Consider the following 13,533-nt stretch of genomic DNA (forward strand, 5'->3'; position numbering starts at 1 on the left):
AGGCTGAGATTACATGGCCTCTTTCACAGGCCTATGGCTTGGCAACTTGAGTTTGAAGATACCAGGTTATGGCTTTTCTGATGAAGCCTATGTTTCTCAGTCCTAAATAATTAAGGATCCAGGGAATTAAAACGTTCTTCCTTAAGGAGGCCTTGTTAAGCTGGACAGATAAACCTGGGTGGTCTCAGAGGGTCCTTCCGTGTCTGACCTTTTACTGCTCTAAGTGGAAAATTCTTAGCTGACTGCTGAGGGAGGGTTCCATGTTGCTGCCGGCAGGCTGATTGGCTGGCTCCACCTCCCAGATGGTGAGTGACAATCTTTGGGCCCACACCTCTGCTTCATGTCCCAGAACCTTTAGCTCCCACTGGCACTTACTAGCTGGTTTCACGTAATGTCATGCCAACAAAGCAGAAGGTTCCTCTTGGCTTTTTGAGGGCTGAGTTAGCTCTGCATGGTCTTTGCAGTGGCCCAGATATCTTCATAATGTTCAGAGATCAGGCTGGCACCAGTCACGGACAATCTGCCAATCTGAGGCATGGGCAGAGGGTGGGCACTTCCTGAGCCCTAAATGGCATGCCTTGTCAGATCTCCAGCTGCAGGCAACCAGGTTCCAATGGAGCTGGCTCTGGTGATGTCCATGCAGACATCACTAATCAATCACTGGGAATCAGGGTCTTTGTCAAGATGGTCTCCAGGCAGCCACTACCAATCAATTCAAGTTGGTATCTTTACTAACACTTATTTAGAGAGTCCTCACCTGAATATCTCATGATTCTTAAGAAATACAAGTTACTCACAGGTAGGCACTTTTCCTACCTTTGTCTTTCTCCTCCAATGCCCTTTTTTCCCTCTGTTTCCTTCTGCACCATTTTCCCTGACCCACCAAAACATCTTGGGAGGGAGGAGGGCATGGGCAGGGCTGGAGCAGTGTTTACTGCCCTAAGGCCCCCATGGAAATACCTATACTTCAAACTACCCACTCCACCTCAGTGACCAGACCTCAGGATATCAAGGGACCCAAGCCCAATGAGGAGGCCTGGATGGGGTAGCCGACGGCCCAGGGGACCCACAGGGCCTCCGCCAGTACTCACCAAGCAGCCCCGGGTTGGGGAACCTCCAGGAATCGTTGTACGAGGAATACTGAGGGTGGCTGTAGGGACTCCCGGAAAACTCACTCCCTGTGTTTGGTGGGTGGAGAGAGAAACAGGAACCAAATGTCAAATCCAGTTCAGAAAAGGCCCTGGGTCCCAGCCAGCCTGGTTGCCAATGGCATTTGCCTCTTCTGTGAGCTGCAGGCGCTTTTGTAACCAACAAACGCAGGTCAAGTCCACATCCTTAATGAGTAGGCAGCCGTCACTGGCATTGACTGTCTTTCCCCTCCTTATCAGTGGGAATGGACAGCAGACTCTCACATGTGTATCGCGGAACTCCTATGTCACTTCATAGCCCCAGGTGCCAGGTGTTTCTTGGGGCCTTTTTTTTATACATGAGAAGGCTGATGCTCAGGGTGTCTGACAAAGTGGTCTTGATGCACCTTGCCAAGTTCAAGGCTGCAGACTGCTTGGTTCTCATCCCTGACTGAAGCCACTCCAGGATCCCAGGATGGACTAAGTTCTACTCCCCACCTGCTCCCTGAGTGGCTCTTGGCAGAGAAACCAAAGGTAACGTCAACCCTAGTCTGGCCCTCTGGGCTGTGAAGGCAGAGCTGGCTGTCCCTGGGGCCTCAGTCTCATCAGGGAGATGAGAAATAAACCCAGGCTCTCTGCCTGGAGGAGGCCGACAGAACTGTGCTGAAATGAAGGACAAGACAAAGGGCTAGGGGATCACAGAACAGGCAGTGTTTGGGGCCTTCTGGGTACTGGGGAGGGGGCAGCTGTTGGCAGCTGTGGGTGTGCTTGGGCAGGAGCTGTGAAGTATGCCAGGGTGGGAAGAGCACAGTGTGTGGCATGGTGGGATCTGGGCATGGTTGACCCTGGCCCAGGTGTTCAGGGAGCAGTGATGCCCGCCTCTGGCACTTCCCTGGTGATCATGGGGCAGTGACGCCCACCTCTGGCACTTCCCTGGTGATCATGGGGCAGTGATGCCCGCCTCTGGCCCTTCCCTGGTGATCATGGGGCAGTGATGCCTGCCTCTGGCCCTTCCCTGGTGATCATGGGGCAGTGACGCCCACCTCTGGTACTTCCCTGGTGATCATGGGGCAGCGATGCCTGCCTCTGGCCCTTCCCTGGTGATCATGGGGTAGTGATGCCTGCCTCTGGCCCTTCCCTGATCATGGGGCAGTGATGCCCACCTCTGGCGATCACGGGGCAGTGATGCCCGCCTCTGTCCCTTCTCTGGTGATCATGGGTCAGTGATGCCCGCCTCTGGCCCTTCCCTGGTGATCATGGGGCAGTGATGCCCACCTCTGGCACTTCCCTGGGCTCTGGCTGCCAGTCCCAGGAGAGCCTCTTTACCATTGACTAGGTCACCAGGAGGAGAGTTCACAATTCTGTTGTCTTGTTGCCAGCAGGGCCTGCCTGTCTTCACCCATGGCTAGTGGCTCCCAGAGAGGAGGCTTCAGCCTGGACTTATCGCCAGGTGCCCAGTGCCCAGAAGAGTGTGTTCAGTAGAGGCCCTGGAAAGGGGTATGGAAAGCTGGCTGCTACTGGGTACAGAGCAGGGGGGCCCTTCCCTGCTGGAGGTGACAGGAGTTACACAGCCCCATGAGCCCACCTGAAGCCCAAGCCACCTCCACAATTCCCCACAAGGATATCTACAAAGGGCTGAAGGGTGAGAGACTCCAGAAGGGGCCAGCCAGAACCTGAGACCAAGAGCCTGCTCTCTCCCCTGCAACCCAAGCCCAGGGGTGGGCCCCTGGGGCTCTGCCAGGTAGGGCAGGAATAATGAGGCAGGACTGAGGGACCAGCGGCTCCTTCCCCCAGGTCTAGCTGGCCTCCCCCGTACCTCGCAACCACTGGCAGAGCATGTACACACACACACACACACACACACACACACACACACACACACTCCTCCTCGGGCCTCTCTGGGGGCCACTCCCAGCCTGACAGGCTGAGTCTTCCAATTCTCTGTTTTTTATGCCTCAGTGGTCAGGGTGTCAGGTTCCGGCATGCAGAAGGAGAGCCTGGTGACAGTGGGCCGCAGCCGCCCGGCCCGGCATATCCATCAGCGCCACGGAGCCTCCTCCTTCTCTGGGGCTGGTGGGGGAGCAGGGAGACAGCGCAGCCTGGAGGACAGGGACAGCACCCTCCCCCCAGGGCTCCAGGCACCCCTGGAGCTGCCCTGTCAGAGGCACTTCTTGACAGTGCTGAGCTCAGGGCATTGGGCTACGTGGCAAAGGCCACCTCTGCATTTCTGTTTAGCAACATCATCTCTGCTGCCTGGCCCAGCTCTAAGGCCACTTCTTCCAGGAAGCCTCCCAGATCTCCAGCCCCACAAAGTGCAAGTCTTAGGTCCATCTGGCTGCAGTTGGTTCATATGGACATGTTATCCATCCCCAAATTGGCACTGGCTTCTGCAAAGGGCCATAAACAGCTTCCAACTCCTTTAGAGGATGCACCTAAGTCAGTATCACCCAACATCCTCGACCATGTCCCCACCTTCCTAGCCTTACAGTGGTGAGTGTAGAGGTCCTTGGATACCTCTTCCTCTGGAAGCCCCTCTCCCACACCTCCTCAGCCAGCCCCAGTCTCCCGTGAGGTTCCATGGCACTGGCTTTGCTCTGACCTGCATGGGAGACCGCTGTGCCTGGGTGTGCCTGGCCCTGCAGGTCCGTTGGATTCCTCTCTGCGCCTGTGTGCCACCCTCACCCCAGCTTGATGCCTGGTCCACAGCAGACGATGGGTATCTGAATAATCCCCGGTTGCTCGCTAGCTCTCTGTAGCACAGGAAGTCTTCCCTGATCACTGAATTTACAAGGGAAACTCCTTCCACCCATCTCTCTTTCCTGCTTTCTTTTCTCCATAGAGCTGATCACAATCCAACCTGTCTTGTTTATCCTGCTCATATTACCATAATCTACCTCTTCTACTAGGACGTAAGCTCCCTGGGGGCAGTTTTGTCTGTTCGTGTCTTGATCCAGCCTCTAGCACAAGGCCTGGCATCTAGTAGGCACAGATAATTATTTGTTGAATGAATGAACAAACGAATGAACAAATGAACGAACAAATGAGACTTCTAGGTCAACCAGGCACACACTTCCGGAGCGGACTCTCTTACTCAGGCAGCAGCTCTTGCTGCTTCATTTATTAGTTCCCATAGCCAGGGGTGCGTTGGACACCTGCTATTTGCCAGGATCCAAACCAATTTCTCCTATTTCATTGCCCACCATGCCATTCTACCCCTTGGTGGGAGAACTGAGCCCAGCAGGGACCGGCTTGCCTGGCATGCTAAGAGTGGTAGTGTGGTGGGCAGCCCCACATGGGGCCCTTGCCCAGTGAGACCTGTACACTCCGGGTAAGGGGCATCTGACCGTGTACAGGTCATGAGGCTGACCTAGAGACTGGTTTACCCACCTGCTGGGGACCCTGGGATTGCATGTGAGTATCTGAGGAGCCACATAGGAAGCTGCCTGAATGTAGGGAGCCCTCACCCCATGAGATATGGAGAAGCCAGGTCCTGAGTCACCAGTCCAGAGAAGGACTCGGGACACACTGGGAACACTTTCTGGGAGTCGAAGGGACCACATGAACCAGGCCTTGAAGGGTGGGTAGGACTTTGATGGCAGAGAGAGGCAGGAATTCCAAGCATAAGCAAAGATGTGGCAGTGGGGTTGAGCAGAAGCGGCCCCTGATGGTCAGGTCTTCCGTGAGGCCCCAGCAGAGATCGCTGCAGGGCAGAGCAGGCGTGGGGCAGGAATGTAATATTTTTCTCCCATTGGGGCTGGGATCAGCCAAGGCTTCAGACTGGTGCCTGCCAGAATCTGGACAGGCTGGAGGAGGACAGCCTGCAGTCAGCGCCCCCCTCCCCAGGTGGCTACAACCACAGTCTAAGCTAGAAGAACAGGACTTGGAAGATGACACAGCAGTGGCATCCTCAGGCACAAAATGATGTTCCTCATGGGCAGGAAGGACGTTCTTGGGGAGGGAAATGAAAGCTGCTGCTTCTGTCTTTTGTTGGGGCCTCCAGAGGTGCAGCCAGCAGGCCCAGGACAAAGATCCCACAATGAACCCCTTTCAGATAAACATGCCCAGCACAAGGGACACCACGGACCCTTCTAACTGACCCATGCTTTTGACATCTCTCAGAAATACTAAACCCTGGAATTGGGAAACTTTTCTTTCTGAATCCATCATACTTTTCTATGAATACATAAAAAAATGGCTGTGAGTCCCGGGGGGTGCCAGCTTACGCTGGGGTGGCTGTCACTCAGTGCGCAGTGACACCCGCAACTGTGAGACACCCAGCACATGACCCTCCTCAGAGATGGCTCCTGGTGCTTTCTAGAGTTGGTCACATGGAAACCCCTAAGACTCTTTCAACAACAAAACACGCGCTTCCATCTTCTCCATCGGCATTCCCCAGGAGCAAGCAGTGCTCGGCAGAAAACAGTACTGGACCCAAAGCCTTGTGAGACCAGCCCTGGAGTCGGCTCTGTAAACTGGGCCCCAAAATGGTGCTGTGGGGGCAGAAGGCAGGGGGGCATGTGGTGGGCACAGGCATTGCTGCTGCGGGGCTGAGGGCACACTCTGCCGTCGCCCCCTCTGCTCACTGGTTTTGTGGCCTTGGGCAAGTGATTGAACCTTCCAGGCAGAGCCTCCTCATCTTGAATATGGGCTGAATAAAAGCACCTACATCATAGGACTGGCAAGAAGTAAGTGAAAGAATGTTACTGGAAGAACAAAACTACCTTTTCCCCAGGCTGAGGAGACTGGGGATGCTGGGGAGGATGGAAGAAGAAAGAACCTCCTCTGAAAACTGACAGAGGCCCTAAACATAATTTTGTAGCTTTTGGTGGGGCTGGAGGTAGAACATTGAAGACATGGGATGTCCAAGTTTGCATTTTCAGTTGTCTGTTGGGTGGTTAACCTACCCTCTGCTGTTTCTGTGCACTCACACTCAAATGCCTTGGATGGCCGGGTGGGCGTTTTCTCCCCACATGCAAATCAGAGGAAGTAGCCAGCGGGGTTGAGGTGAAAGAAAGTGGTTGAAGAATGTCCCGAGGAGCCTGAGCCTGAGGTGAATGTGGGAAAGTGAGCCTCCACCTGGAAATGGGGCAGAAATCTTAAGGAGAACATAGGATTTTCCCACTAGGTGGCAAATGAGGATTTGAATCAATTTTATCTTGATTTTTGCTCCTGTCGCCCAGGCTGGAGTACAGTGGCATGATCTCAACTCACCGCAACCTCCATTCCCCAGGTTCAAGCAATTCTCCTGCCTCAGCCTTCTGAGTAGCTGGGATCACAGGCGTGCACCACCATGCCCAGCTAATTTTTGTATTTTTAGTAGAGACAGGGTTTCTCCATGTTGGTCAGGCTGGTCTCGAACTCCTGACCTCAGGTGACCTGCCTAAAGTGCTGAGATTACAGGGATGAGCCACCACGCCCAGCCAATCTTATCTTAATTTCAAGGCGCTGGGTGATGCTGGCCAGCTGCTGGGATTGTTGGAATTAGAGGAAGTTGTGGTGGGGCCAGAGGACACAACTGCATGAGCTAAGGCAGGGAGAGTGCGGCAGGCAGATGGCCCATGACGGGATTCCAGGGCACATGGGCTGATCCCCCTTCTCCAGCTGCTGTTGACAGAACTGAGAACAGAGGGCTTGTCCCCTTCAGGTCATGTTCCGAGCTACACCCAAAGCGTGCTCTGCTCTCTGCTCTTGCCCAGAGCTGCCCACACTGGAGGAGAAGACAGAAAATGGCCTTTGAAATCACAAAGACCCAAGTTCCAGACCAGGCTCTGCCTCTTCCAAGCTGTGTGGCTTTGGGCACATGCATTCACCTATTGAGTCTCAGTTTCCTCACCTATCAAATGGAGGGAAGGAAAATCCCTACTCCTTAAGCTTATGGAGAAGATCAAATGACTTCATGTTTGCAGATGCTCTTTGCAAACCCCTGTGTGGTGGGGACTTGGTACCTTCTCTCATTGATTGGAGAGAGAATAAACTCAGAAATTCCACCCCTACCCGAGCCCTCTGATCCTAGCTCCTCCTGCTGCCCCTGCACCTTTTGATCCTGGGCAGGTGGGAAGAGAAAACCTAGTGACGGAAAGAAAAACAGAGCTGTGGAAATGTCAGAACAGGAAGGGATCGGTGAGATTGACATGCTCAACACGCCCTTGTGTCGCAGATTGGGAAACTGAGGCTCAGAAAGGAGAAGGGACTTGGCAGGGGCTGGGCACAGGCAGTCTCTCGGAGGCAGGGAAGACAGGAGGGGAGGGCTGCATGGGAACTGTCTGGATGGTGGCCATCGGAGAAAGAAAATGACAGCGAGACTAGAAACAGAACGCTAGCAGGCAAGGAGCAGCTCCACGGCCATGGCGCCTCATCCTCACTGTAACCCTGGGGAGGAGGACGCGGAGCAGAGGAGTCCGGGCTGGAACAGAAGGAACGTGGCTTCCCACTGGACATCTCAAGGCTGACAGTCACTCCCTACATTCGGCCTAACCCTGAGCAATGCACTTCTTCCACTCTTCACACAACAAATTTGTCTTATGTTGAACCTCACCAACCTGTGCCATCACTCACAGTCAGAGATGGTCAGGCCTGGGATGAACCTTTCCATCCCCAGGGTCTTCTAGCCAGTCAGGAACAGAGCAGGGCTGGTATTCCCAGGCCCCAGGGCTCCCACCATCCCAAGGAACACCTTGTTAAGTTGGGTCAGCAGGGGAGAGGGAAATCTTCTCATCACATACTTCTTCACCCTGATTCATTTGAAACTTTTCAAACATACAGCAAAGTTGAAAGAATGTTATAGTGAACACCTACCTGTGTAGCCACCATCTAATTCTACCATCAATATTCTCGTATGCTTGCTTGTCGTATGTACCTCCATCCCTCTAGCCTTTCCTTCATCTTAATTTGTATTTCATTTCCAAGTAAATGCAAATATTGGTACATTTTCCCTTAAGTAATTCAGCATGCATTTGATTAACTGAAGTTCCTTATTTGTGTTATGTGTCAAATTTTTCTTTTTGGTGCCCCAAAGAAAAATTAATACTGGGACAAAGAATCTCTCAGCAAAGCAATTCTTTTTACTTCCTGCAGAAAGGGTACCCCCATTAGCAATTTTGCCACGAGAGTACAACGAACAAAGGAAAGCAGACATATTTATTTCTTATGCATTTGGGGTTGTCCTTACTGCTGTGTCTGATCTTTGTTGGCTGGAGTCAGATCTCACAATCCAAACTAAAACCTGATTGGCTAATAACTTGAAACTTTTCTAAACAGATAAAAGCAATGGAGAGCAAAAACAGGAAGTCTAAATAAGGAAGGGGCATAGGCTGTGAGCTGGCACATGCCTGTGAGCATGTCCAGCACAGATATCTTGGTTAAAGTGCAAGGACATAGAATGTACTATGTGCCTGTAAGCAAGTCCAACAGCTACACAGGATAGGGCTTAACAAAGAGCTGCTAGCAAAAAGCAAGAAGGCTTTTGAAGAAAGTGTTTAAAACAAACTATTATTTCTAACACTTATGAATTTTTCTTAAACAACGAAGGAAACTTTGAAGAGGAACTTTTCCACGTCCCACAACTTGTTTACCAGTTTTTCCATTTTTTTCTCTGGATATAAAATTTACACATAATGAAATGCACAAATCTTAAATGTGCTTTGCTGTGTTTTTACAAATGCATAGACCTGTGTGACCCAAATCCCTACCAAGATATATTAACAGAATGTTATCATCAGCACAGAGAGAAAGTTCTCTCATATTGAAGAAGAGGGCCTTCTTGACCAAAGAAGAACCCAGCTAACTAGAGATGTAACTGAGTCATCCCTCCATGAACATAGAGCTCTGAGGTTAGCAATTGCCAGCCCCAAACCCTGATGGGTGAAAGGGCCCCCGACCTACAAATTCAGTCTCTCCAAAGCCGTTGAACAGAACAAAGCCAGAGGAATGTATGTTCCTTCCTCAGAGATGCAGAGAGAAAGCAGAGCCTTAAGAAATTTCAGATACATCGTGGGTCTCCCCAAAACAGTACTGGCTTCCAAATATAGAAGACCTGACTGTAAAAAACCAGTGCACTAACCAAAGAACACTGATTAAAATAAAAAAGTTTTAAAAGGGGTTATGATAAATGCACGTAATGCAGCTATCCTGCGGATCCCAGAGGCAGAAACATCACCAGATTCAGAGATGTTTTCAGTTTTCCCTTCGCTTTGATGGTAAGAAAGTCAAAGTTTCCTAAAATTCTCAGAAGTGACAGGTAAACGGGCTCAGTGCAGCTCTTAATTAACCCAAAACGACACCTGCCAGATGACGGGGATTTGCAGAGCGCACTGGGGGCCGACCCCGTCTGCAGATGGTGGGCTCCCACCTCTGCTCCAGACCTTGGCCGGCTGCAATTAACATACGGAAAGTCTTTCAAAGTGACTTCGTGGCCAAGTTCTGTTTCTGAAGGATTCAAACTGGGCTTTGAGAGAAAATCTTTGCAGAGGAGGAGGAAGAAACAATTTGAAAAGAATTGGGAGGTTTCTTCAGCAACTCTCCATGACTTCACAGAACTGCATGAAGTGCACGGTGGCTCAGGGATGGGTGGGTAACTGGGATGCTGTGAGACAAAACTGCTGACGACTAGAATGAGCGCAGGCACTGCCCCGCACATAGGCACAGCCAGTCTTTCTTACATACACAGGGAGAGACTCTCCCATATACATGTACATATGCATATACTGTACATGTGTATGTGCACATCAAAATTCATAAGAAAACATGTACAGACAATTCATAGCTACATTGTATGTAATAGTAAGAAATATTGGACAGAATGTATGTTGGATGTGTATACGCACACACACACACACACACACACACACACACACACTGGATTCTGGAGCTATGTCAAAGCCTTTCAGAGTGACCTTGAACAAGTCATTTCTCATCAAGTCTCAGTTTTCTCACCTGTGAAAGAGGTGCGTTTGGAAGAAACTGAAATGAGTGACCTCCCAGGGCTTTCAGCTCTCAGAAGCTGTCTTCAGTCCACCCACGCGAGCCTCACCCCATCGCAGGCCAAGGCTTCTCGCCATCCCTCTCACCACAGCAAGACCTTCCTAGGCTCCCAACAGGGAGATGAAAACCTGAGCTCAGTAAAGGTCATCCCCGTCAGCCCCGACAGCCATGCATCGATCCATTGCTGGGAAAAACCTCTCTCCCACCAGCTCAGGCCAGCCATGAAGGCCTTCAGAAAAACAGAGGGAAGAGAAAAACCGAGAGAGAAGGTGAGTGTGAGGAGCAGAATGCACAATGTGTCTCACTTCTGCTTCTCCCAAGAGCCGCGGGCCCCACAGCTGCTCGGCAGGGCTGGGTGAGCCCCGGGGAGCCCGGTGTGGAGGCCAGGGCTCTGCCACTGGCCAGCTGTCTGGTGGCCGAGTGGACTTTCTAGGCCTCAGTGTCGTCCTCTGTAAAGAAGAAGCTGCGGTGTCCCCTTCCTGCTGTCTACAACTACAAAAACCCAGATCCGAGGATCCTTTAGGGAACTTAATGGAAACAAACTCCACTACTGCATCACAGCACCTCTACCACAGGGCACGGGTCCGACTCCACCAGCTGGCTGTCCGTCACAGGACACATGGAGCCAGGAGGGACCATTGATGGGCTCCCTGTGTTTGAAAGGGGCAAGTGTCAGTAGCCACAGGGCTTCCATCTAGCTAGATCTGTTGTCTTTTCCTGCAAGGCTGACCTCCTTTACTTTCTGTAACCTGCCTGGCCCCTGCAGGCATTTCCACTTGAGACCCTGGCTATGCCGTGGCATATTTTGAGCAGCTCTGGTCCAAGTTTAATGCACTCTGCTGCTGTGGTCTTATTCCAGAATTCTGTCCTGTCCTGCCCTCATCTAACGAAGCAAACAATGAGTGTGTGCAAATGGCCCCCTGAAGCCTCATGAGGGTGCAAGATAACATCTGATTTGCATGCATGCGTAGGGGAGGGCGAAGGGGGGACTGCAGCGCCCTGTCCTGGGAGTGCCCACAGGCAGCACTTTGTGAAGATCAACACCCAAGAAGCCTCCTGGTGGCGGTCAAGGCCCTTCAGGGGCTGGTTCCCGTGGAGCTTCCCAGCCACATCTCCTACTGCCCGAACCCTCCCCCCAATCCACCCCACCCACCACAAGCCATGTTCCAGGCCAACCGCACGACCGGCCCTTCTGTACACCTACTCCACGGGGCCATTTCCGTCTCTCATGCTGTTTCCTTCATCCGAAACACCATCTTCCTTCTCTTTCTCGTGTCCAATTCTCCTATTTGTCAAGACCCAGCTCAAATACCACCTCCTCCAGGAAGCCTTTCTAGATTAATCATCCCAGCTGAGAGCAGTCCCACACTGGTCTCTGAGTCCCCAGCCTTGGGTCTATCACTGCCCATGTCCCAGGGCACACAGATTCAGGGCTGTCTGTGACCCTATCTTGCTTCCCCTGCTGTTGGGTCTGGCTCCTCCTCTACAGCAGGAGCCAAGGCTGACCATCTGTGACTGACAGGCCCCCGTGGCCCCGCCCCCAGCACAGGGCCCTGCCCACAACGTCAATGCAGATTTAGTGAGCACTAAGTGTGCCCAGCAGATGTTCCTTGATCCAGCCCCTTTCAGAGTCAGAACAGAAAAGGTCATGAAATCCATGCAAGAAAGAATTAGCGAAACACCAGTCCCTGATCTTTGCTAGAAACATGGAGACAGAGAGGCAGAGACAGGGAATAAACACACAGAAAAGAGAAGTGGGCTGTGTTTGCTGCAGGGACCACCGTGCAGGTCCCATGAGTGAAAAGGGACACTAGTTATCTCCAGAGCAGCTTAGCACCCATGCCTAGGCCTCAATACACCTCCCCTGCCACATAATGACTGCACTCAGTTCGGCTCACTTCAAAAGAGCACAAACATAAAAGCTAAAATAAAAAGACACACATTTTCTAAAGGGAGAAGCAAAAAAAGAGCAGGCCCAGATTGAAGCTGGGTGAGGCATTAGGAAGGCTCTAGGTTTTTTCCTTAGCACCTATTCTCTGCATCCATTTGGCCACTGGCAGATGCTTGCTCTGGAAACCTGAAGAGTTTCTTTGAATGTCCAGAATGCTGTCAGAAGCCCCCATCCCAGGGCCTAACACACCCGCCCCAGGTTCTGCAGAGTTCAGTGGGAATAAAATTGCATTGCATTCCCAGGAAAATCCAACTCACGTATTTGTGATAAGAGTCTAATAAACTCACCATGCTCTCCAGTGTCCAGCCTCAACTGGGCTCGTACACGCAGTCATACACACTTTCCATGGTTCCACTTGGAGCAACTTCAGAGTTGGAATGAATGATTTAAAAGGTAGCCCACGGTAGAAAGCAATATTTCTCCCCAAGTTTCTAAAGTTCTTCACTGTCCTCCTACTCTAAATTTGGGGAAATTTACCTTAAGCTTTGATTTGGGAATTATATTTCACTTTTAGACCTGTATAAGGGTGATGTTCTGCATTTTGGTAAATCCATTCAATTCAGCACCCACTGTGGTCCTGCTCCACTCCGAGCCCAGGGCTAGGCCCCCAGTAGGGCATACTCAGTAAAATGTGCCTACGGCTTCAGTCCTCAGGGGACTCCCTGAATTAAAAGAGATTCTTAGACCCAAAACTAGACATTCAGGTGCCCGAAAAAGGCAAGGTGGATTTAGAAGCAGAGTAGAAATTGAAATTCATTCTAGCTAGGGTATCCAGGAAGGCTTCCTGTAAGAAGTGGCCGTGATGTGGGCTTCAGAGGACATCCAAATGTCATCATTTAGTGGGTACCAAAATCTGTCCCAGCCCAGGCTGCATTCTTGAGTCAAAGTGTACTGCCTCTGATCCCAGGGAAGGAGTCCTCACTTTCTTCTAAGCAAGAGGCCAGTAAGCAGGACGCACGCGGTGCTGGCACGGAATGAGCCACAGAGACACGACTCTCCTTGGTTTCAACTCCCCAACAAGGTAGCTGAGAATGCAGGACACTGGTCGACAAACCCAGGACCCCTGACAGCTCTGAACCACGTCATAGTTTTTGTTAATAATTGTAGGACGGAGAGCACTGATTTCTGAGCAGGTACTGAGGGCAGCAGTGGCTGCCACTCCGTGTTGATAACTGGCAGGTAACCAACATTGAATTGCGTTTCCAGGAAAATCCAACTCACATATTTGTGATACATGGAAAGCCCCTGGCTGTGCAGCCAGTCAGTCCTGGCCGAAGCCCAGCAGCCACTTAGCTGGGCAGCCCCAGAGAAGTCTCCTGAATCTCTGAACCCGAGTTCCTAATTTACAGTATGGTAATGACAACACTCAGAGGACTAAATAATGATGCATTTCAAAGTCCTTTGTGAATTAAAAAGTATTATAAATGTGAGGGACTATCTGATGCTTACATCAGTCCTTGGCACATAGCACATGCT

General features: G+C 51.4%; 1 protein-coding gene across 4 annotated transcripts in view; it reads right to left on the bottom strand.

Annotated features, from left to right (window-relative positions):
- PAX5 (paired box 5) overlaps positions 1-13,533 on the bottom strand; it is a 196,863-nt gene that overhangs the window by 12,971 nt on the left and 170,359 nt on the right. For all 4 annotated transcript variants that reach the window (XM_017543193.2, XM_017543191.2, XM_017543192.2 and 1 more), the window contains one exon: positions 1,092-1,178. In XM_017543193.2, coding sequence (XP_017398682.1) covers positions 1,092-1,178 — 87 coding nt within the window. The remainder of the gene's footprint in view (positions 1-1,091; positions 1,179-13,533) is intronic.

Source organism: Cebus imitator, unplaced genomic scaffold (genome assembly GCF_001604975.1).
Source record: "Cebus imitator isolate Cc_AM_T3 unplaced genomic scaffold, Cebus_imitator-1.0 Scaffold149, whole genome shotgun sequence".
Classification (NCBI taxonomy): domain Eukaryota; kingdom Metazoa; phylum Chordata; class Mammalia; order Primates; family Cebidae; genus Cebus; species Cebus imitator.